The following is a 25,282-nucleotide window of genomic DNA, read 5'->3' as shown; positions in this document are numbered from 1 at the left end:
AAATTTAGTCACCATTTCCCAAATAGAACTTAGGGTTTTAGTTAGTACATCAATTTAGCTTATTCTAATGAAGTTCTTGATTTGAAGTTGACTGAAAAGCATGTAAATCTGAAGTGTCTGTTACTCTCATGTTGCAGAGAGTGCATCTGGACATACAGGTGGGGGAACATACCAACAACTATCCTGAAATTGCAGCTAAGGACAAACTCACCGAGTTGCAGCTACGAGTCCGACAGCTGCTCGACCAAGTCGAACAGATCCAGAAGGAGCAAAACTACCAGAGGGTGAGTAAAAAAAAAACACAGTTCTGTTTCATGTCAGAAGTATTGGAGTTAAAGCCACTGCAGTGACTTGAATGTGTTGGTTGTCTTCTGCAGTATCGTGAGGAGCGCTTTCGCATGACAAGTGAGAGCACCAACCAGCGTGTTCTCTGGTGGTCCATCGCTCAAACAGTCATCCTCATCGTCACTGGTATTTGGCAGATGAAGCACTTGAAGAGCTTCTTTGAGGCCAAGAAACTGGTGTAACATGATTGTGAGCAGAATCAGGAAACGACACGAGCAGACAGACTTTGCTCACCCAAACAAAGAGGTGTAGGAGGAGACACTTGGTCCTAATATTAGCCATAAATGGTACGAGCAAATCTGCAGATACAATTTTGTGTCCCGGGTAATGTGGCTTTTTCCTTTCCTTTTAGTTTTTCCACAGTAACTCAAAATGGTTTGTTGTGTAATCCTGACAACACTGGACGTGTCACTTTTCTATCTTAAAGTGCAGGAAAAAGCTTTTTTTGTGATTGTATATGAAAAAAAAATGAGAATGCTGAAGTTGTTACAAGTATTTAATTTTGGTCATTGGTAGTATTACACATAGTTTCACACAGGTTTTGTAACTTTTAACCGTAGGATTTCAGCTGTACTCGTCAGGTACATACATTTCTGCATATACTATAAAGCCTTTGGTCCCTTTTGCACCCCTTTCAGTGCTTGACTTTAAGTCCGAGTTAGTATTTATAAGCAGCATAATAAATAGTTTGTAATTATTCCAGAGCTGTGTTAAATACACACATACAGGTATTCAAAGATTAACTCACGATATTTTGCCCGCAATAGCGTTGACATCATGATTCTGTGATATACATTAGGTTGATTTATTCAGTGAATTGTGAGTTTCTATAGCTATATTTAGCTATATATTATAATATTTATTTAACCTATTGAATATTTTAGAGCTACAGCTTTAATATTGTTTCAGGTGCTTTACAGAAGCTATACTGATATTAAACCACTTGTCGAGATAGGCTTAGTTATACTATAAACCTTTTATATGCTGCTTGTTTGTGTGAAATGAAATGTTAAAGTGTTACCATCCATCCTTCTACAGACTGTGTATTGTTTGTAGATGTATCTGTAGAGCCAGTTTATGATATTAACAACAGGAATGTGTGTATAGATACTGGCTGCCCTTTTCTAATGCCTTTTACAAGGATTTAATAGTACAAGAGCCTCTACACTTATCATTCCTGACACTAGATTGTGTTTCAACAAAACTTATTTATTGAACAGTTGTGACTTTTTTTTTTTTGCTGGGCTAGAGCCAAGTTGACTCTCAAACATTAGCAGGACAGCATTTTAAGATTTCTGATCATTTCTTAAATGCAGAGCTTAGATCCAATTGCAGATCCATAGACATCATATGCACTAAAGCCTTTTCAGAAATGTTAAATTGCCACTCTGGAAATATTCTGTTTTTTACTGTGGTCCGGGTGCCTGTTTCACATGCTTAATAAAAAAATAATAAAAAAAAAAAGTTAAAAAGACCTTTGGCCAAATTTATTTTTTTCAGTTATTTGTGCCACTTTGTCCTAAAGAGAAGAAATACACAGCAAATGGATCATCGTTTCAACAATAAAATTTATTGCTTGGCTTTGGCTTCCCTGTGAACCAGATTCCAAACCAAACAATGCTGAAATGCCTCGGTAGGACAGTAACCACACAAAATCACAAACTGACACACCCCCCCCCAATGTTGACAGAATAAAACAAAAGAAACACAGATCTTGTGATACCGTTAAATAAACCACTGCTACACCATCAGAGCTGCAGTGTGAAAACCTAGTCGGATGATGAAACTAAATCACCACTTTGCATAGGTTAACCCTCACATTCACCTCCAACAAAGCACCACAGCACGGACACGAGACTGCTACACAGAAACACTTCCTCAGGTTTACGCTCAGGTTTGTTAATATCAAGAATAGAGTTTTGTCACCTTTGGCACACCAAACGGAACAATATCAAACACACAATACAATGTGTCATTATAAAGGGATAAATGACTTATTTGTTAAATCAGGTCTTCGTTTCATGTGTTCAACAAAAGCGGTACACTGTGCTGTGTGGAGGTCCTGATCTGTGGGAGACACATTTCAGCACCGTCATGTGTTTGAGCGGAAAAGTAGAAAATAGAGAAGAACACAAGAAATCCAAAGAAACCTCACGCAAAAACACTGAAGTCGTTGTGTTTTCAGTAGTTTGTCTTGTATCCAGTTATCTTCACTAAAAGGTTTTCCATGAGGAGCAAGTCAGGGCACTAAAAGTTAATATCACTTGTTAAACAACGTTAAAAAGGTTTTCTAGCTCTGTGCCAAATGCCACTTTAATGCTTAAACTGCAACAAGGGCACACAAAAAGTTAGGATTAGGCAAATACAATTTACAATTAATGCAGGATTCCTCAATCCTAGCTCCACAAGGCTGTGTGGAAAAGATCTGCTTCACCACTCTGTTCGTTCTGCATGTGAAGAGCACAGCTCTTTTGTTTTTTGTTTTGCTTTTTTAATTAAAGGTATTTCAAAGAAGGAGAGGCTCCCTCTTAGCGTTCAGACACGGTGAGGTGCTGCATCTTCTTGGCGGCATCTTCTGACACCATCTTAGATGTTTTCTCTGGACTGGGAACTGGACTGGGACCGGGACTAGGACCAGGACTGGGATTAGGAGTGTTAAGTGCACTGTTGGGATACTCCCTGTTGCCGAATATGATGCTACCCACTCGCACGTTGGTGGAGCCCACCTCAATCTTTACATGTAAGCAAAGAAAAGAAAGACAACAGTTAAAAAGGAGGAAAATGGGATGTGCCGATTTAAATCAAATAGCAGCAACAATGCTGAGGAGTCTCCAGGGACAAATGTTTGTGCAGACAGTCAGATTTTCACGATGACTCCACTGATCTTTTCTGCAGTGCCGGTACAAGGCTGACATTTTTTCAATGTTCAACCTTTAGGAAATGCAATGTATGTGCTGATGTGGGGTTTGACACAGACATTCATGGCCTATAGAGGATCAGTGACTTTAATCAAAGTGCATGCTCTGAAGCAAAAGAAATTTTATTTCAGAATTTGGACACTCAGTTTTTTAAATTGCTGTTACCAGCTTCCATATAGGAGTGACACTCACCGCATGTTCAAAATCGGTGGACATACCCATACTGAGCTCTACGTCCTCCATAGGCAGCTTCAGACTGTCGCACACCTCCTGTCTCCGACTCAGCAGCATCTGTGCAGGTGTATTGTTAGGATTACAGACTGACACAGACTGATAGAGTTTTTCATTTTTCTTAGTGCACACAAAAATGACCACAGGTAAATATAGCTGTTCTGTGATCGTTTCATACCTGGAAGTCTGGGTTGGGCCCCAGAGTGAGGTCGTAGCCATAGCGCCCAATGGTCATGAGTCCTGAGAAATGCAGGGCGGGACACTGAGTCACTATGTGCTTCACCGTGTTGACCGTATCCTCTGGCGGCAAGCCATGTTTACCTAAGACAAACATTTAACGCATTGTTCACGTAACAGCAGCAGTGTTGGTGATCAGATCGTCACACCCAAGAAGCACTCACTCTGTTCTCCGCTGGTGTTGATCTGAACCATGACCTTTAACCTCTGTGTGCTGGCTCCTCTGATGCGTTGCCACGAGCTGTTGACCCTGTCAGCCAGTTTTGCAGAGTCGATTGTCTCCACAAGGAAGAGATTCTGCACTCCTGCAGACATGAGGATGAAAGGGTGTCAAGTTGTTGTATGTGTTCATTTATTCATTTAGAAATAGCTTTAATTTGGTACAGTCATGGTAAAGAGAAAGTACACCCATCAGGCTTCATGGCCCTTCCCGCACTACTTCTCAAAGATCACTGCTGATTGTCTTTCCTCTGTGGCACTGTGTTAACACACACCTGAATACTCCAAATGATCACACTGACAAAACGTCTGGATTAGAAGTACCTGACTGTTCTCTCTTTAATTACTATGGAAGCAGTAAGAGTGTACTTTTTTCAAACACTGCTTCAAACACTGTTTTGTTAAAACAGAGAATGACATGGTGTAATATGACGTGTTGTTCATCTGAGGTTCTATCTACCTAATTTTCAGACCTGCTAAGGACCAGATGTTTTTAGTTTGGTTTTTTTTAGGTTTACATAAAACCTTAGAATAACCACAAAGCACTCTGAGAGAGCATTTCCCAGGTCTGTACTTTTACGAGAGAGCTGATGGTCACTCACCCAAAAGTTTGTTGACGTTATTCTTCTGTAGATGGCCGATAAAGTGCCACTTGATTTCTGGACACGAGTCTAAAATCTGGATGAAGGGAAAAGAAACACAGTCACGGTCTGCGGTGGGGGAGGAGCAATCAAATCTTCTAAAATATGTGAACCTACCAGAGGATCTGAAGCTTTGTCAACAAGTTCATTAACCTAGGGAGAAATGAAGGGCAACGTCAATCATCTGTATTACTGTCCACCTTCATTCTCCTCACAGGTCATTCAGAGACGCTGGCAGTGTTGCACACTCACATAATTTTCCCCAAAGTTCCGCTGCCCTTGCTTGTAGGCCTCCACAACCATCTCTGGGGGCTTTGTCTTGCTGACAGCTACAAGGCGGGGTGGTACAGCTGGTAGTGTCTGAGGAAGGACAACACAAGCTCATTTTTCATCTGTATCAGTGAGTATCAGCAGAGGAGCTCAGCGTCTAATGCAGCATGCAAACAGAGGTCTTTTGCAGAGTGAGTCAGCCATGTCAGCATCATCCAAAACAACGATGCTTGCGGCTGCATTCAGATCCTGCTACAGATCATTCAGCTGCTCCTCATCATTTAGATAAACCAGCTCACAGCATGTTCCCACTGTCGTGCTCATCCCTCTCAGCGGTTTCTGTGCAGGACAGTGGGAACATGCTGTGACCTACATCAACCTTGATTCTATTTGAATGGAGTGACACTTGTTGAAAAGGACATCTACACTCGTGGACGTTTCCCACAGAGGTGTGGTGTGAGAAGATCAGCACCAGTCACAAAATAATGGAATGAGTAACTGACAGACATCATCTGTACCCACTAACATGCAAACACAGCCAGAGTGCGTGTACCATGCTTCCCGCACGCACTGTCACGCTGCATGCATGGGGTGTTATAAAAGTGCTGCCGCAAGCCCGATTGTCTCCCATCCAAAGGTTGAAGTGTTTGGCAGCCTTACATAACGATTCGTGCTGCCGCAGCACGTTTTTCTCAGGGCCCCAAGAGAGGAGCGAAGGCAGCGGCGCTCCAGAGCGGAGCATCCCGGCCTGCAGTTACCTTAGGCCGCCGGGCAGCCGCCTGGTTCACCCGCTCCACTACCGACTGCAAAGCCTTGGCAACTTCCTCCGACATCGCTACTTTCCACATTCTGTTAAAACAGCTATGACACAGAACGTAAAGAAACGCGTCCGCACTGACGACACTCGGCTTTCAAAATAAAAGTCCAACTGAACGGGAAGTCAGTCGTCCGGAGTGCGCCCCCTGTCGACCCGCCGTCAGCATTTGGCAATTACGGAACTGAAACCCTAGTGAGAATTCCACTCAGGCTTCAGGCCAGGTATTTAACGTCCAGGAGAAAAAACTTTTTAAAGTCATATTTAGGAATATGGTCAGCAAAATTGTCTTTTCCGGGTTTTTCTAGATGCAGTTTTTATGTGCTGCTGACATATAAAGGACAACAGTATCCAGAGGCATTTGTAGGCTGCTGCAGTCTGGGAGACTTGCTACTGAAAAGGAATGACATAGTTGTTTTTGTGTATGTACATACAACAAAAAGTTTTATTTCGATCATGTCCTGCATTAGAAACACGTCTAAAACAATACACCCACTTTATATATTTGTCATCACTTTATTTTAAATAACAAAATTGGATGAGCATAATTTTAGTCATTTCTTCATGTAGTCTTTAGTAGTTCTCTTAAAGGAGATGTTTACTGCTTTTTGTTCCATTCTCTGTCACCATGACCCGTTTCGCTTCCTTAAGGATGACTTGTTGACAGCCACCCTTCCACTCAGACCACTTCTAACGAGTCTTTGGTGAACAGTAAATGGGTCAGTAAAGGGCCTGTACCAGATCTCTGCTGGATTTTTCTCGTATTTCTTAAGGACATGACATTCAGATACAGTTTGCCTGCTGTAGCGTTTTAGGCCTGCCACTCCTTTAATCCTTCACTTGTTTGTTTTTCCCCCCAAATTTTTAAGCACACACTTGACACAATCTTATGTCAAATATTCAGTTAACAGCTCTTTGGGAATCACGTCATTGGTGAAAAAACACTATCTTACATCTGTTAGGCTATTATCTTTGTAGATTCTGAAGCAGCAGGAAGAAATTAAAATTTTTTTTTTAAAGGTAGTGACTAAGTGCATACCTAAATTCAAGATGGATCTGGTTTTCTCCTCTCTTTTTTTAAAAGCAGGCAGGTATAAATGAGCTCAGCAGCAGCCAATCTCCAAAGAAAAACTTTTAGCTTTTGAAGAGCTTCAGAAGGCCTAGAGAACTACTTAAAAACTACTTAAAATTTCCAAGAAAATCTGTCTCTTAGTGTGGAAAATGAGAAGAAATAAGGGGGTTGCACAGTATTTTATATCAGTCCAGCTGGACTCTTTTTTTTTTTTTGTTGTTGCGCCGACCTCCAGTCACAATTTAATCCAGTGGAGAAAGTCTCTGTGGAAGTGTATAAGACACTCAGGAAACATTACCATCATATTTAGTGTGCAGCTTCTTCTGCCTGTTGCTATAGTAACACGTTGACAGTAACAGAACAGTAACTTGTTGTATTGTGGTAATGTGATATAAACTGAATGCAGAAAACCAATTACAAAGAAAACTGATTTATTCACAAGGTCACACATTTCAAAAGTCCAAACAAAAAGACCGTATCTATCATCTCACAATTCAAATACAAATGCTTTGTCTCTTTACTGAGGAACAAGAAAGGGACAATAATGTAAAAAAACAAAACAAAAAAACAAAATGTAGGGATCATTTTCTTCAGGTGCCTCCTCCACTCTCATACTCTCTCCAAGGCCTCGAGCATGATGATGCTGTTTCCCCTGATGACCTGTGAGAAACAATACCACACAGAGTAAACACACTGCCATCATGACAAATGTCCTAAAGGTTTTAAATAAAGCACTGAGCTCTCCAAATCTAAACAGAATTTAGTATCTTGTTTATAGAAGGTAAAGCAAACCGCTTTTCTTGACATTTTAAACCTAAATTATACTGAACAGCTGAGCACTCATTCCTGTTGTTTGTAGTTCATGGGCTGGGGAGAATGTTTACTTAGTGCATTATAAAGTAAGTAAACATTACAAAAAGCAGGCAGGCACAAACTGCCCTAACCATCTCATGATGAAATTTATATCAGTGGGACCTGAGTGGACCCTACTGGACTCGGTGACGGTATAATTCCTGCTTCAAACACAGAATGATTTTGAAATAAATGAAAATGATTTCGTGGAGCAAACAGCAGCAGATGCAGGTATAACTAATAAATAATGTATGGTCTGTGTACACAATTCCACAAGTGTGCTATCGTGCAGTCCACCAAACAGCCCCAACAGCATGTCACTGGATGTTGATGACACATGTGTCGGTCAATAGCTCATTGGTTGACAAGTGGGCCAGAACAGGGGAGGGCGCGATTGTGGAGTTCAGCGGGAAATGGTATGACACAAATATGAAAGGGAAAAAAATACAGCATGAAAAGTACAGAGAGTGACTGCAGTGGACACTTTTCGTTGTTTTTGAAAACACTGTTCACTTCAACTTGAGAACAATTGAGAACTTTATACTTGGAACAACAACAGCACATGCAAGTGTGGCCCACACACAGGTTGTAATACATATTTGTTACACTCCATCAACAACAAACACTCTCTGCAGGCAGACTGTGATTGCCCAGGAACTGCGTTCATGCTACTACTGCTCAAGTATAAAACAAGCATAACAATCTGACGCTGTTCAGGTCATGGTTAATGTTACAAAGGACGAAATACTAATAGCACATGATATGCAACCAAAATGTACAGAAATGACTCCACCAATTCTCTTTGCAAATGGTGGATGGAAATTACTAACATGATGGAAAAGCAGAGCTTTAATCAGGCACAAAATATTTATTTTATTTTGTGACGATTGTGCAGATTTCTTTTTTTGCTTTTTTTTTTTTTTTTGCTGAAACAGAGTGTGACAAAAATGCAAAGGTTTCATGTGCAAAATATAAATTTTGTTAATATAAATGGCCTTTATTTGTATAGCGCTTTACTTAGTCCCTATGGACCCCAAAGCGCTTTACACTACATTCAGTCATCCACCCTTTCACACACTGGTGATGGCAAGCTACATTGTAGCCACAGCTGCCCTGGGGCGCACTGACAGAGGCGAGGCTGCTGGACACTGGCGCCACCGAGCCCTCTGACCACCACCAGTAGGCAACGGGTGAAGTGTCTTGCCCAAGGACACAATGACCGAGACTGCCGGAGCCGGGGCTCGAACCGGCAACCTTCCGATTACAAGACGAACTGCCAACTCTTGAGCCATGATCGCCCCCTACAGCTAAAGCTACCAGGAAAGATTGGGCTGTTAATGAGAGCTCTTTACTGTGTGTTTAGACTGTGGCAAATATGAAGTCTGACACCATCATAACCAGAACTCTCTGGTAAATATACGGGCTGTAGTTGAGAGGAGAGCAGACTGCTGGAAGATAAAAATTGCTGTGCTTATATTAGGCGCACAAATTTTCTTTGGTGACAATACCAAAAATTAAGAAAGACAAATTTACTGACCACCATGCCAATGGTGTTCTGCTGTCCTCCAGGGCCCATCTCCAGACAGTCATCCACCACCAGGTTCATAAAAGGGTCGAACCCCCGCAGGATGCCCTGTACGTGTCTGCCTCCATTCAACTTTACTGAAAGGAGAGAAAAGAAATCAATATGAAGAATTTCACAAACTGCTCAGTTTATTTATTTTTGGGACTGATCCATCTTCAAACTCAAAGTTTAGATTGCCCACATACTACCACGAATATTTACATACAGCAAAGTAAGACATCCATATATTTATGCTATCACATAACCTAACTTTTGAGTCCACATCTGTGAAAGGTACTTGACTTACCCAGTGTTGTAACCGAGGGTTACAACAAGCTTAATTTCAAACTTTTAAAGACCATAAAGACATCTCACAATTATAGTATACTGTCAATGAAAGTCAGTAGGGATGATAAGACCTGTGCAAGTTATACAATATATCAACATCTGCATTTCTAGCAGTACTTCCCAGCAACACAACACGCTGCGCGTATTAAAATAAATGTCCCCCCATGTGTGCTGCCTGCACTACATGTCTACCCTTTGTTATGAGATCCTGTACAAACAGTGAGCAGAGGTCATCGAAGAAGGCTTTGTGTACCAGGTGAAAACTGAAAGGTAATTACTGAAATTATTCAATAACTATGTTTTGATATTTCATGCTGTTGCTTAAAAACAACGAAACACAGGAACAGATTCACTCTTAACATTCTGGGTGCTTTTGAATCTGTGCTTGGAGTCATACTCACATGAAAGCTTCTTGTCCATGAACCTGGAAAAGAAAACCATCAGGATCGGTTACATGGTCACAGTTTCTTCACAAGTCGGTCTGGCAGCCTAGCTAATGTTAGCTTGTGGCTATTACAAACAATGTACCAGAGCTGCTATGCGGGAAACAAGAAACAGGTACAAAATAACCAGTGCGCGTTTATTTATCAAAGATCACTGACTTACTTCTTCAGCTCGGGTGGGTGTGCTTTGCTCATTTTATCTGTATTTTCTGAAAGTCGAAGAACTCGTTCGCACTCTTTTCGTTTCACGAAACCGCGGAAGGAAAGCGTGCGCCGACAACCGGAACTTCATTGGTGAACTCTCATACTGGACCTTCTGCTTTTTCCTCACAGCGCCGCCATGAGAACAGGAGGAAGGAGAGCCGGCTAGCTTTGAATTATATATATTAGTGGAAGAAATATTCAAATCATTTATTTAAATGCAAATATGTTGTGTATTCAGAGATGCTGTTCTGCATACCTTGGTTGTAACAAGTGGTAATTTGAGTTACTGTTACAGTCTGGCCTGATGAAGCACGACAACAAAGCATTTTCACCCAGAGAATTTTATTTTTTCACTTACTGGATGTTTTCTCTTTTTTAGACCATTCTTTGTAAAACCTCGTTTATGGGTGGGTGAGGAAAATCCAGTGGATGAGCAGTTGTTTTGTTTTTTTTGCTATAAGACCAGGGCCCTGTTTCAGAAAGCCGGTTTAGTGCAAACTCTGAGTAAGTATACCCTGAGTTAACGAAAACTCTGGGTTTTCGGTTTCACAAAGCAAGTTTAGATTAATTCTGAGTGAGTTACTATGACGACACACTCCGTGAAGCTAACCTGCCCCCTAGCAGGTTTACTTCAACTAACCCTGACCTTCTCCGCCTCTTTGTCGGAAACCTGACTGTAGGAAGTGTCAGACATGGCGTGCCCCTTCCTTGAAGAGCCAGTAGATGTTGAAGCCCAAATTCTCCGCAGAGCTCTCCGCCGGGAGAGAGTGATTAGAGCGCGTTTGGACATTTTATCATTTCCTGATGATTTTCTGTGTGAACGTTACCGTTTTCAGCACAATCTATAATTTATTTGAATAACATCCTCAGGCCTTATATTGCTCATGTGACACATCGCGGACATTCTCTCAGTTCTGTACATATTATTTGTATTGCACTTCGGTTTTTTGCAAACGGGAGCTTTCTGTATAATATTGGTGACGCTGAGCACGTTTCCAAGGCTACCGTCTGTCGGGCAGTCAGGAATGTTACAGTTGCACTGAAACGTCTCCTGTACTCGTTTGTGGTGTTCCCCGGTCATAGACCCACAAGATTTATCAAAGAGGATTCCACAAAATTGCAGGTATCAGGATGAACAAAACTTCATTCATGATGTGGTGATACTTGAACTACTACTTAGATTTTACATTTATTTTCAGGGTTCCCAGGCGTGATTGGCTGTATAGATGGCACTCACATTCCATTCTGCTGCTTGAAGTGTTCCATTTCCAAAAGCATTTTTTATTTTCTTGATCAAACAGGTCTTGTACAGCTGCTTTACAGGGAGCTATTGAAACACAGAAAATAGCATTGACATTCATAGTACATGCCTACTTAGGTTGGTTGTAAATCAGTGCTGAACATCTTACTGAGGAAAGGTTTGTTGGAGAAGTGGCTGGACCCTCTTCCTCTACATTTTTATATTTCATTTTTACTTGCTGCCAGGAACGTTTGGGGCCTGTTGGGTTGCACATGCGCTCACATCACATCACAAAATAAAATGTATAAAATAAAAAAATAAAATGAAATATAATAAAATAACGTGTTAAATGGGTGGAAATCCCTAGATCAATGTTTAAATTAACACTCACACGCATTGACTCTGTCGGCTATGTTTTGCCACGCATGCTCCCTTTCTTTTGCAGCTGAGGCTGTGTTACTTTTTTCCGCAAAATTTGCATGTTATCGGCATATGCTGCCATCAGAATTTCGGCCTCAAGCGCTGTAAAATACATTGGCCGCGCCTTCTTTCCCTCCGTCTCCATGGCGACTCGCTTAATCTGTGCTCCACTAATCAGGGCTTTATGCGCGTGCTTAACTTGGGGTTAAAGCAACTCCGGGTTGATTGAACTAATTGTTATCAGCCTTTCTGAAACCGAATATTCCGAGTTGGACAGTTCGGGGTTACTCAACCCTGAGTATCATTTTTAACTCTGAGTTTTCTAAACCGGCTTTCTGAAACAGGGCCCTGTTCTTCGTACCTCGCTAAGTAAGTTAGCCGGATTTGAATGTTGACGATTTCGCGTGATCTTGGATCGTTCGGTTCTCCGAAGCTCATCTGGGACTTGCTGTCATAGCAACAGATCCGTAAGCGTAAACCTGCTCGGGAGCAGGTTTACTTTATGTAAACAGGATTAGATCGCGGCCTCTCAGGTATGTCCGCTGCAGTTATATGAAAGCAAGAGCGATATTTCGCCACTGTTTTACCATAAATAAATATTATCAATGTAACTAAAGATAATGTATTTGATTCTTTTATTGATTTCATACAGATACATACAGGTCATTTCCGAAAAAAGGAAATGTACTATTAATCATTCTATTACATGTAGTAGATCATGTCAGATGTAATTCATATTTTAGAGTAGTAATAGTAAATTACTACGTGCAATCAAGATGACAGACCACGGCTAAAAAAGCGAAGGTGGATTTGGGAAGTATGTCGCAGCCATGTCCTGTCCGTTTGTACGCGAGCAAGGAAGGTGCAAGATTGATAAGGAGAGTTTACAGAATTTAGCGTATATTGCGGGATAGACGGGATCCTTTAGCTCAGCGCGACGGTGTGCTCATAGAGAGATATCGATTCTCCCGTGAGGGTATTATTTACTTTCTCTCTCTCTCTCTCTCTCTCTCTCTCTCTCTCTCTCTCTATATATATATATATATATACAGTTAAGCCCATAATTATTCATACCCCTGCCAAATTTTGACTTAAAGTTACTTTTATTCAACTAGCAAGTTATTTTTGACTGGAAATGACACAGGCGTCTCCCAAAAGATAATAAGATGATGTACAAGACGCATCATTGTGGAAAAAAAAAATTTCTCAGCTTTTATTTACATTTGAGCAAAAGTATCATGTCCAGAATTATTCATACCCTTCACAAACTGTCACAGTCTCTGGGAAAATCCAAAGTTCCATCCATTCCAAATAGTCAAAGCTGTTCTAAAGCATCCTAATTACCCTGATTAATTGGGAATAGCTGTTTTAATCAACTCAACAGGTGAAAACAGCAGCTCTCTGCAGGTGGTTTGTGGACAGTCATGGCTAAGACAAAGGAACTCAGTGAGGACCTGCGGCTGCGCATTGTGGCTGCTCACAAGTGAGGAAAGGGCTACAAGGCCATATCCAAATGTTTTCAAGTTCCAGTGGCTACAGTGCAAAGTATTATTAAAAATACAAGATGTTCCGCACTGTGGAAAATCTCAGAGGACGTTGTCGGAAGCCAAAAGTGACACCTGTGCTGGCCAGGAGGATAGTGAGAGAGGTGAAAAAGAATCCAAGGATCACCACCAAGGCCATTCTGGTGAATCTGGGCTCTGCTGGTGGCAATGTCTCAAGGCAGACAGTCCAACGGACACTGCACACTGCTGGGTTCCACGGATGCAGACCAAGGAAAACGCCACTTCTCCAGATAAGGCACGCAAAAGCTCGTTTGGCCTTTGCAAATGCTCATCTGGACAAAGAAGAAGATTTCTGGTCTTCAGTGTTATGGTCAGATGAAACAAAATTGAATTATTTGGTCACAATGATGTTGCCTTCATTTGGCATAAAAAGGAGAAGCCTTCAACCCAAAGAACACCATCCCCACTGTCAAAACATGGTGGTGGGAACCTAATGCTTTGGGGGTGTTTTTCAGCCAATGGACCAGGGAACCTAATCACAGTAAACAGCATCATGAAAAAAGAGCAATACATGAAGATTCTCAACAACAACATCAGGCAGTCTGCAGAAAAACTTGGCCTTGGGAACCAGTGGACAATTCTGCATGACAATGACCCAAAACATACAGCAAAAGTGGTGAAGAAATGGTTAGCAGACAACAACATTAACGTTTTGCAGTGGCCTAGCCAGAGTCCTGACTTGAATCCAATTGAGAATCTGTGGAGGGAGCTAAAGATCAGGGTGATGGCAAGAAGACCCTCCAACCTGAAAGATTTGGAGCTCATTGCTAAAGATGAATGGGCAAAATGCCTGTGGAGACATGCAAAAAGCTGGTCTGCAATTATAGGAAGCGTTTGATTGCTGTAATAGCCAATAAAGGCTTTTCTATTGATTATTGAGAAGGGTATGAATAATTCTGGACATGATACTTTTTGCTAAAATATAAATAAAACCTGAGAAATATTTTTTTTCCACAATGATGCCTCTTGTACATCGTCTTATTATCTTTTGGGAGACACCTGTGTCATTTCTGGTCAAAAAGAACTTCCTGGTTGAACAAAAGTAACTTTAAGTCAAAATTTGTCAGGGGTATGAATAATTATGGGCTTAACTGTATATATATATATATATATATATATATATATATATATATATACACTTACTGTACTGTATATACTTACTCCCGACTTACTGTGCATGCTTCAGTCACCCCTTGCATGGGAACAGGTAAAAGTGATGGAGTGTTATGTCAAACTACACACAAAAAACCCACAATGTCAATAAATGTCACAGTACAAAAAGGGTGTGACGAGGGGTGCAGGACCACCACCTGTCTTTATTTGCTCTGCCCTTTTCTTGGTTGCTGTTATAAACAAACAAACAGATTATTTCAGGGTCTCTTGTCATAGACTAAAAGCAATATAAGTGATAAATATTACCATTCTGTGGAATATTTTTATATTTCACTTTACTTTTTCCCATGTTCTAGTGGGTCCTGTTGTGGCTCTAATGTGAAAGAGGATATGATGTAATATAATATAATGTGGAATAAAATAATATCACATGATATAATGTAATATCATGGATCACTTACGAGTTTAATTTGTCAGCAACTTTCTGCCAGCCCTCTCTCCTTGCTTTTGCAGCCTTTGCAGTGTTCCCCTGCGTTTTAATTAAACTCTGAAACTCCTGATATCCCTCAATCAAGAGTTCTTGGTCTGCTGCCGTGAAATACTGTGCGCACTCCTTCGACATCTTCGCCGACCAATCACAGGGTTGCCGATCAATGTTTCTACTATCGATGCGTAGCCCCTTTTAAGCCACCCAGTGATCTCAGATTACTTCATCCAGCTATACTAATCGTCAACAACAGGTGCGTTCGGAGAACCGGATTAGCGAGCTCAAAGTTAGCGCGATGATTTGATCTTGGATGTGTCATTTGATCTTGGATGTAGTAAGCGAGGTACGAAGAACAGGCCCCTGGTATAGCTGGATGAAGTAATGCGAGATCACTGGGTGGCTTAAAAGGGGCTACGCATCGATAGTAGAAACATTGATCGGCAACCCTTTGATTGGTCGGCGAAGATGTCGAAGGCGCGCGCTCAGTATTTTACGGCAGCAGAGCAAGAACTCTTGATTGAGGGATATCAGGAGTTTCAGAGTTTAATTAAAACGCAAGGGAACACTGCAAAGGCTGCAAAAGCAAGGAGAGAGGGCTGGCAGAAAGTTGCTGACAAATTGAACTCGTAAATAATTTATTATATCATATTCCATTATATCCTCTTTCACATTAGAGCCACAACAGGACCCACTAGAACATGGGAACAAGTAAAAGTGAAATATAAGAATATTCTACAGAATGGTAATAGTTATCACTTATATTGCTTTTAGTCTCTTGAAAAGAGACCCTGAAATAATCTGTTTGTTTGTTTATAACAGCAACCAAGAAAAGGGCTGAGCAAATAAAGACAGGTGGTGGTCCTGCACCCCCTCGTGTGTGTGTGTGTGTGTGTGTGTGTGTGTGTGTGTGTGTGTATATATATATATATATATATATATATATATATATATATATATATAGATAGATAGATAGATAGATAGATAGATAGATATAAGGAGGAGGAAGGACAGGAAGGATCCTGTCTATCCCATCTATCCCGCAATATACGCTGAATTCTGGAAACTCTCCTTATCAATCTTGCACCTTCCGCAATGGGTTGCTCGCGTATACGAACAGACAGGACATGGCTGCGACATACTTCCCAAATCCACCTTCGCTTTTATAGCCGTGGTCTCTCATCTTGATTACACGAAGTAATTTACTATTACTACTCTAAAATATGAATTACATCTGAAATAATCAAATACATGTAATAGAATGATTACTAGTACATTTCCCTTTTTTTCGGAAATGACCTGTATGTATCTGTATGCAATCAATAAAAGAATGAAATACTGCATTATCTTTAGTTACATTGATAATATTTATTTATGGTAAAACAGTGGCGAAATATCGCTCTTGCTTTCATATAACTGCAGCGGACATACCTGAGTGGCCGCGATCTAATCCTGTTTACATAAAACCTGCTCCCGAGCAGGCTTACTCTTACGGATCTGTTGCTATGACAGCAAGTCCCAGATGAGCTTCGGAGAACCGAACGATCCAAGATCACGCGAAATCGTCAACATTCAAATCCGGCTAACTTACTTAGCGAGGTACGAAGAACAGGCCCCAGGGGTCGGCAACCTGCGGCTCCGGAGCCGCATGCGGCTCTTTAGTCCTTATAGTGCGGCTCCGCCTGGTTTGGCCAAATAAATTAGAAGTATTTAGCTTTAGTGTATTTTATTTATGCTAGTTCTTTTTAACTCGTAGTTCTAAATTGGAAGATTATTGTGATATTGAAACATAAAAATAAAATTATATTCTATTATTTTTTCCTTGCTCAATATAAGCGTCACACTCGCGGAAGCCGGTATACCCGCCAAAACGCCGTGCATTTATCGAGACTTTCAACCCCAGGTAGGCCAATTATGGATCTTCGGATCCACATTATGTCAGCAGCTGTTCTCCACCGTGAACTATGTTAAAGACAAACACCGTTCACGCCTGACAGATGACAGCTTACAGTCCTGCATTAACTGACTTCGTATAGCCCCGATTTGCGGACTCTGTGCGCAGAGGTTCAGGAGCAGAAGTCCCATTGTAAACAAATCACGGCAGACCCGACGATGTTTGCATGAGCATGCTTTTGAGCATCTCTTTATTGAGCACTTTTCACACACGGTTGCTGTACGCATACAGCCGGCTGTAGCTTTTCAGCTCACAGCCCGACATACACCACCAACAACACAACAGCACAGATAGCGCAGACGTAAAGGCAGCGAGGCGTGATTGCGGGTGTCGCTCAGGTGCGTCCGCCTCCCGCGCTGCAAACCACGCCCCGCCGCACGCATTAACCAGGTAAAATACATATTTAGGCAGAATTTTGCAAATATCCATTTTTCAGCAGCATAGTGCTTTTTTCCAGTTATTTTTTAAGAGTCAGGTCAAGGCTCCAACAGCCCAAAGGCGATATAAGGGTGGCGGCTCACAACAGTTTTTGTTTGCTACATGAATCATTTTAGTTCAGGTTGGTGTCTTTCCTTTTGTTATATTTCTTTAAGAGTTCAAAATGTGTTGATTACATAAATATAATTTAATTTTCTCTGTAGCACTTCATGGATTTCATAAGCAGCACACCTTAGTTGTTCACACAAAGCATAAAGATAAAAAACAATATATACAGTGTTATCTTCATTTTAGATGTCAAAAAGTATTTGCGGCTCCCAGTGTTTTCTTTTGCGTGGAAACCGGGTCCAAGTGGCTCTTTGGGTGTAAAAGGTTGCAGACCCCTGAGCTATACTAATCGTCAACAACAGGTGTGTTCGGAGAACCGGATTAGCGAGCTCAAGGTTAGCGCGATGATTTGATCTTGGATGTGTCATTTGATCTTGGATGTAGTAAGCGAGGTACGAAGAACGGACCCCAGGGCCCTGTTTCAGAAAGCCGGTTTAGAAAACTCAGAGTTAAAAATGATACTCAGGGTTGAGTAACCCCGAACTGTCCAACTCGGAATATTCGGTTTCAGAAAGGCTGATAACAATTAGTTCAATCAACCCAGAGTTGCTTTAACCCCAAGTTAAGCGCGCGCACGAGGATACATAAAGCCCTGATTAGTGGAGCACAGATTAAGCGAGTCACCATGGAGACGGAGGGAAAGAAGGCGCGGTCAATGTATTTTACAGCGCTTGAGGCCGAAATTCTGATGGCAGCATATGCCGATAACATGCAAATTTTGCGGAAAAAAAGTAACACAGACTCAGCTGCAAAAGAAAGGGAGCATGCATGGCAAAACATAGCCGACAGAGTCAATGCATGAGTGTTAATTTAAACATTGATCTAGGGATTTCCACCCATTTAACACGTTAATTTATTATATTTAATTTTATGTTTTATTTTATACATTTTATTTTGTGATGTGAGGTGAGCGCAGGTGCAACCCAACAGGCCCCAAACGTTCCTGGCAGCAAGTAAAAATGAAATATAAAAATATAGTCCAAACAGGTAAGGTGTAATTGTATTATGAGCCATAGTGCTTGGTCTGTTTGTCCTATGTAAATCAATTGCAGTTAGAGGCTACATTCATTTTCTTTCTGTAAGCACTTATTGAAATTATCTGAGCACATTACAAGTACATATTTGCTTACTCTGTATGCTCAAATGTGACCCGTTATAGCCAACAGAAAAAAAGCGGAGGCCCGAAAAACAGGTGGGGGTCCTCCACCACCACCACTCACAGAGGCTGAGCAGTTGGCCCTCAGCAGTGGGCGCCCTGTGGCTGAAGGCATCTCTGCGGGGACATCCTCTGAGTCAATAACCCCGCAAGACACAAGTGCCTACATAAGCGGTAAATTACTATACTCCATTACTATAATGAAATAATTTGTTAGTTTGAAATGCTACAGGGAACTATGTACCTGTACATTAATGCTGTGGAAAGACTTCCTGTTCACATAGTCTCCTTCATTTACTGAAGGAGCAATGATTGGAATGTGAGTGCCATCTATACAGCCAATCACGCCTGGGAGCCCTGAAAATAAATGTAAAATCTAAGTAGTAGTTCAAGTATCACCACATCATGAATTAAGTTTTGTTCAGCCTGATACCTGCAATTTTGTGGAATCCCTCTTTGATAAATCTTGTGGGTCTATGACCGGGGAACACCACAAACGAGTACAGGAGACGTTTCAGTGCAACTGTAACATTCCTGACTGCCCGACAGACGGTAGCCTTGGAAACGTGCTCAGCGTCACCAATATTATACAGAAAGCTCCCGTTTGCAAAAAAACGAAGTGCAATACAAATAATATGTACAGAACTGAGAGAATGTCCGCGATGTGTCACATGAGCAATATAAGGCCTGAGGATGTTATTCAAATAAATTATGGATTGTGCTGAAAAACAGTAACGTTCACACAGAAAATCATCAGGAAATGATAAAATGTCCAAACGCGCTCTAATCACTCTCTCCCGGCGGAGAGCTCTGCGGAGAATTTGGGCTTCAACATCAACTGGCTCTTCAAGGAAGGGGCACGCTATGTCTGACACTTCCTACAGTCAGGTTTCCGACAAAGAGGCGGAGACAGTCAGGGTTAGTTGAAGTAAACCTGCTAGGGGGCAGGTTAGCTTCACGGAGTGTGTCGTCATAGTAACTCACTCAGAATTAATCTGAACTCGCTTTGTGAAACCGAAAACCCAGAGTTTTCGTTAACTCAGCGTATACTTACTCAGAGTTTGCACTAAACCGGCTTTCTGAAACAGGGCCCAGGTGGGCCCAATGAGAACTATTATTTGTTGACAAACACAATGGGATATCCACTATCCATACCAAAGATCTAACTATGTGTTTGGCTATTATTTGAGGTTCAGCTGCTGGTGTAGTTTTTGTTTGAAAAAAACTACACCAGCTTTGTGTGAAAAAGTTTTTGTAACTTTAAAATTAATAGTTAGTTATGCCAATAATTAATATGAATTCATTGTCAAAGCTAACAACCGAATAAACAGTATATTTACTGCACATTTAATAATTTGAGGAAAATCATATTAGTGTAATTTATTGTTTTAATAATGAATCCAGTGTACATTATTGCATTTTATAACACTATTTTATTGTTCCTGCTTTAAGAGAAATGTGTAAGATTCATGGCCATTAGTTGTTACACTGTTGACTATGTTCAGAATACAAATGGAAGAGCTTTTAGCTGCGACCTGCAACTTCAATAATAATTTATATTATCTGAACCTAGAAACTAGCTAAAAGTCATTAAAAATAAATGTACATACATTTCCTCTTGCTAATTTCAACAGTTACCCATTAACTCTGCTGTATAGCTGCGGTAGAGCAGGCAGTCAGTTTGAAACTGCGGTTTAGCTGCTCTGGAACAAACTTCTCAGATCCACAGTATGAAAAACTTCAATTAAATCACTAAAATTTCACAGAATCAGAACAGCAGCAGTGATGCAAAGAAAACATCTGACAACTGTTAAATTTTATTTGTCATCTGCAAAGAGCCATACACACCAATTTACAAAAGACCTCAGCAAAGTAGAAACTTCGAAACCTAGAAACGTATCTTCTACATGTTCACAGTCGCATTTTGAAAACAGTAGTTGAAAATACTTTAGAAAAACAAAACAAAAAATTCATGTTGATTTAAGTTCATTCACCAAAGCGCACTTATTGAGCATCGCAGACACACCACACTGAAGGGCTGCCGTCAGTCCATCTGTTTGCATAGTTAGAAAATACGACCCGAGCTCATGCAAGCTAAAAAGCAGGGCCATTATGAAAGGCATTGTTTTGGGTAAAGTTATCCATGAAAGCCAAGTTTGCTCACTGTATAGTTTACTGCAATCTCTCTTCCATGATAAAATATTGGGAAACAGCATGTAAACAAACAATGTTACACACTACAATCTCATGCAGACACTGGGACTGCATTTTATCTCTCGAGCAAAGAAATAAACTTCCACCCAGTGCTCTAAGTAGTGCTGCTAACACTCAGGTTTGACACACAAGACTGACAACACGACAAAATCAGACACCACAATCGATGAATAATTATTGCCAAATTTGTAAGAAAATACAGCAGAAAACATAACAAAAACTAGACAAGTAGCAAACAATTTGTCAGGCAGTGTTCTGGCCAGAATGTACCACAGTTGAGCAGACGGCCTAATTTCTCAAAAGAACAAAAAAAAAAAAAAAAAAAAAACCTGAGGCAAAGATGAGCTTAGCCCCACTTTGAGCATGCGAGCTAATCCCAACGTGTTTTTGGAAAATGGGGTTGATTTGAAATGAACAGTCCAAACTCTAAGCACTGCGAAGGTTATCCAAGGTCCAGGAACCTTTACACAGCTGATCTTCACCGTAGTAACAGCCATTTTCAGCTGCTCCCTTCTCACAAGGGATCGCCACAGTGGGTGACTCCACATGTTTGACTGGCAGAGTTTTATGCTCTTTTTATGGCCTCCCTAACACAACCCCAAAGGGGTTTTGTGTATCTGGCTGGAATTAAACCAGCCCAGTTGTTGCCAAGTGGTGAGACTATCTTCCAGGATCATAAGATACCATTCTTAATTAAAAAAAAAAAAAAGCAGACAATTTGTGGAATTTACCTAGTCTTTACAAGTTTTTATACCACAGAGTTGTATAAAAGTGGATACACAGACAACCACTGGTCTGAAAGAGGGATTCCTGGGTATAAAGGTTTGAATACTTTGAGTGGATCAAACGAATCATAATCAAACTGTTCTGGCTTCTATAGTTTTCAATGTATTAGAGTGAAAATTTGCAGACAACAACAGTCCTTCACAGTAAAAATGTTAGCTTTATGTTCAATTTCATATCATCAATGTTGCCGTAATAAAGCCGAGGCTCATCTTAAAGGCTGCTGCTAAACACATATTCTGTGTATTTCTTCTTTGTTGCATTTCACTACAATGAAACTTATTAATGCATAGCTGCTCTGCAAGACGCATCTGAGAAGATGTCCTGTTCTCAGATGTACAAACACTGATTAAACCTCCCTTTAAAGGCTGATGTGATGGATCTTAGACAAACTGATATTCACACTGTGCTTTTCAATGTGTCTTGCAGGAGAAAATAAAATTCATGTTAAAGGGCTAAATAAAAGCTCAATAAGACATTCTTTTTAACTGTTGATATGGTTTGGATAACAAAGCCCGAGCTTGGGTACAAAAGCAACATATTCTGAATGCTCAATCAGTGAACTCATGACTCAACAAGAATTTCACAGAGATTTCATCACTCCTCTTTGTGTAACCCTTCAAGGCAAAAAGGGGGGTTGCTGACGACATTCACACTGACACGTCAGGCTTTGCCGGCTTGATGCGTGTAGCCCTCTGTCAAGCTGTCCTCCTCCACCCTGACTCGCAGGTGCTCTTGACAGTGTTCTAGGAAAGAGTCAAGTGCAGAGAACCCCTGCTGGCAGGGCACGCAGTGGTACAGCCTCTGCCTCCTGGAGCCTGGCCATTTGCACGTGTCCATCTCGGTGGTGCACACGCTGCACTGTCTCCTCTTCATGGAGGTTTGGTGGAGCTCCATGTGCTCCTTCAGCTGTTGCTGCAGAGAGAAAACCTCTGCACAGGAGGGGCACGGGAAATCTCTCTCCACCTCCTCCTCCTGAGCTTCAGGCACTTCTGTGCATCTCCCTGAAACACCTATCTTGGTCAACCGTCGAGTGACTTTCCTGGGTCTCCCTGGGCCAGCCCTGACTGTCTTAATCTCAGCGAGGCTGGTTTTGGCTTTATTTGGTCTGTTTTCTGATAGTTTGGAGGAGTCTTTGGTGGTACATCCTATAGTCTTGCTTTTGTTTTTGATAGCCGCCAAGCTCAAGGCTGTATGCTGTCTGTAGTGTGCCCTAAGCGATAAATGGTGGACAAAGACTTTTCCGCAGACCTGACAGGGATACGTGCCTGCTTTCCTCCGCTTGATGACAACTGGCCTCGGCTCTCTCCTGACATTCTTCTCTCTACTGTGCTTTTCTTTTCTGTGCACGTACAGTTTAGAGGTGCTCCTGAAAACCATGTCACAGGAGCGGCAGCTCAGCAGCTTTTTTTGAGATTTTGAACTCTTGCTTGGCTCCTCATTTACCTTAGCACTCCTTCTTTTCCTCACTTCCCCATCAGTGGCCTTTTGCTCATCCTCTGAGTGGTTGGCCTGTTTATGGCGTTGCAGTGCAGCCTCTGAGCGGAAGATTCTTGAGCAGAGTTGGCACGTGTTGATAGCTTGGCCACTGGGCCCTGGAGTATCTGAAGAATCAGAGCGAATGGAATCCCCCTCAGAAACAGGTGAAGAGTCATCAGGGAGTGTGCTGGCATCAGCTATGTCAGACAGGGATGGCAGCTCATTGCAGCCGGCCTGTTGGTGCTGCAGCAGAGCCTGCTTCTGGCTGAAACCTCTCCCACATGGGGCACACGCATATGGGCTGCGGTCCATGTGATGAGGCTGGCGGTGAAGTGGCTTGTCCAGCAACCTGCCAGGATCAGAAGTGTGAGTCGTGCATGTAGAGCAGGGGGAACCAAAAAGTGACATCCCATGACAAAGCTCGCAGTGGGTGGACTCGCACTTGTGTAGCTGTAAGGATGACCTCAGGGAGAACTCCTGGCCACACGAAGGGCACCGGTGAGGCTTGGGCAGTGTGTGTTCAACTTCCTGGTGTTGTAACAGATCTGTGGCATAAGGAAAGGCGTTACCACATTCTTGACACAGATAGGTGGGCTGCTGGGGCGGACGCTGCCTCTGGGTTCGTGTGTGCTGTTTTGTCTCTGCCTTTGCGATAAAGGTGGCAAGCCTTGACAGAGTGTCTGCGGCTGAGCTGGAGCGACCGAATGACTCCTGGGACCTTGCAGTGCTCCATCTGACTCCATCCATCCTCCTTCACCAAGCTTTCTCCTGGCTTTAATGGAGACACAAGAGGTTTGAGCAGCTAGCCTTTAATTCACTCAGACACAAGAGCTAAAAGGTTGAGGCACTGAGAAGTGTTTTGGTTGTACGCTAAATGGCACCACGCCTGCAGTCAACAGCTAGCCAAGCTCTGATAGGATGAGGGGAAACGTGCCTTCTTTTTAACTTGTTCCTCTTTTTTTGTTGACATTCTGAATTACTGGTCGCTAGGTTTTATTCTTCTATTCTATTTGGACAACACAGACTGAGACCATAGGTATCAGTTTAGTGATAAGTCTGAGCTTCTACCACAGTAAACCTTACAACAACAGAGATGCGACCACGGGATAGCTTCGTGTTTGCTAAGATTAGCTCGCTGCTAGCCCCGGTAACACGTAAGAAATGCACACTTGCGCTTGTTAACTAGCTTACCTTGGCACTCAGACAGGAGTAGTGCAGCGGCTGTATTGACGAGTGAATAGATTCAAACAGTGCGTTGCATTATTAATGGAATTCTTTAGCACAAACCACACTGGCATGACTGCTAAACTGAAAGCGAAGTTTTCTTAGCACTGGGTCCGGGTCACTTCCGGAACGTCACTTACCCACTTTGCAGCTTCTGAATTCTCAGGTATGCACAGTGACTGTAGGTATGCACCTAAAATGATGCTTCTCCTCTCTCTTATCTAACCCATTTACAGTCTTGCTAGTTACAATAAAAAGGACTTTTAAACCAAAACAATGTATTAATTTTTTTTTTTTTAAATTAATGCCAGTAGTTGCTGCCCCCTAATTAACTATTAAAATGACATCAAATCAAAAATGTCTCATGCCACTTTCGACAAGGGTGTTTCCAGATTCATATTGACCATGTTACAGATAGTAAATAGAACAAAGCAGGGAAGCCCCAAGGAAATCATATTTCATCAGAAATAATAGATTATAATGTAGGAAACTGGTAACGTAAGAAAAAGTTGTGCATATTTTTTAGGCGTTTATTGTTAAAATAAATTACTTATTATTTAGTTATTCTTATTGGATCATAAAATTTATTCTTTAGTGTATATCACTTCAATGTTGCTGGTGGAGATGTCTTCAATGACTTGTGATGTTAAGTAGAAATGATTGAGGTAGCGTGGTGGTCCTGGGTTTGAAACCAGGCTGGGGCCTTTCTGTGGAGTTTCCATGTTTTTCCCCTGCTTGTCTGGGTGATCCCTGTGTACTCTGGCTTTCTCCCACAGTCCAAACATATGGATGGGTTAGGTTAATTGGTCATAGGCGTGAATGTAAGTATGAATGACTGACTGTTTCTGTGTTTTAGTCCTGTGATATACTGGTGACTCGTGGAGGATTACTCCACCTTTTGCCTGGTGACCCTCCCTACTTTCCTGACTTCGAAAAATAGAAGAAA

General features: G+C 41.6%; 4 protein-coding genes across 5 annotated transcripts in view; 1 reads left to right on the top strand and 3 right to left on the bottom strand.

The window, feature by feature from the left end:
- The window catches only part of tmed4 (transmembrane p24 trafficking protein 4), a 64,801-nt gene extending 62,982 nt beyond the window's left edge, over nt 1-1,819 (top strand). Inside the window, exons 4-5 of the mRNA XM_039604656.1 lie at nt 138-284; nt 378-1,819. Of these exons, the coding sequence (XP_039460590.1) occupies nt 138-284; nt 378-527 (297 nt within the window). The 3' untranslated portion in view covers nt 528-1,819. The remainder of the gene's footprint in view (nt 1-137; nt 285-377) is intronic.
- Nucleotides 1,820-1,895: 76 nt separating this feature from the next.
- On the bottom strand, nt 1,896-5,782 carry LOC116335383 (pyridoxal phosphate binding protein). The gene is made up of 8 exons (XM_031759063.2): nt 5,620-5,782; nt 4,844-4,951; nt 4,709-4,744; nt 4,553-4,628; nt 3,896-4,036; nt 3,673-3,815; nt 3,456-3,554; nt 1,896-3,077 (listed from the first exon to the last, which is right to left on the bottom strand). Exons 1-8 carry the CDS (start codon nt 5,707-5,709, stop codon nt 2,874-2,876), a joined length of 897 nt encoding a protein of 298 aa, XP_031614923.1. The 5' UTR covers nt 5,710-5,782; the 3' UTR covers nt 1,896-2,873.
- A 1,379-nt stretch (nt 5,783-7,161) lies between these two features.
- snrpg (small nuclear ribonucleoprotein polypeptide G) lies at nt 7,162-10,274 on the bottom strand. Its single transcript, XM_031759067.2, has 4 exons — nt 10,118-10,274; nt 9,913-9,935; nt 9,137-9,261; nt 7,162-7,407 (listed from the first exon to the last, which is right to left on the bottom strand). Exons 1-4 carry the CDS (start codon nt 10,147-10,149, stop codon nt 7,357-7,359), a joined length of 231 nt encoding a protein of 76 aa, XP_031614927.1. The 5' UTR covers nt 10,150-10,274; the 3' UTR covers nt 7,162-7,356.
- Nucleotides 10,275-20,437: 10,163 nt separating this feature from the next.
- On the bottom strand, nt 20,438-24,637 carry si:ch211-148l7.4 (uncharacterized protein LOC563603 homolog). Of its 2 annotated transcripts, none has more exons than XM_039604277.1 (2): nt 24,477-24,637; nt 20,438-23,884 (listed from the first exon to the last, which is right to left on the bottom strand). In XM_039604277.1, the coding sequence occupies exon 2, from the start codon at nt 23,857-23,859 to the stop codon at nt 22,297-22,299; it is 1,563 nt and encodes a 520-aa protein (XP_039460211.1). In that variant the 5' UTR covers nt 23,860-23,884; nt 24,477-24,637; the 3' UTR covers nt 20,438-22,296. The 2 variants fall into 2 exon arrangements, with proteins under 2 accessions (XP_039460211.1, XP_031614925.1); XM_031759065.2 differs by lacking the exon at nt 24,477-24,637 and adding an exon at nt 24,304-24,464.
- Nucleotides 24,638-25,282: the final 645 nt, after the last annotated feature.

The sequence above is a fragment of the Oreochromis aureus genome, linkage group 20 (genome assembly GCF_013358895.1).
Source record: "Oreochromis aureus strain Israel breed Guangdong linkage group 20, ZZ_aureus, whole genome shotgun sequence".
Taxonomy (NCBI): Eukaryota; Metazoa; Chordata; class Actinopteri; order Cichliformes; family Cichlidae; genus Oreochromis; species Oreochromis aureus.
Note: the sequence above shows the minus strand (reverse complement) of the source record. Positions and strands in the feature narration are given on the sequence as shown.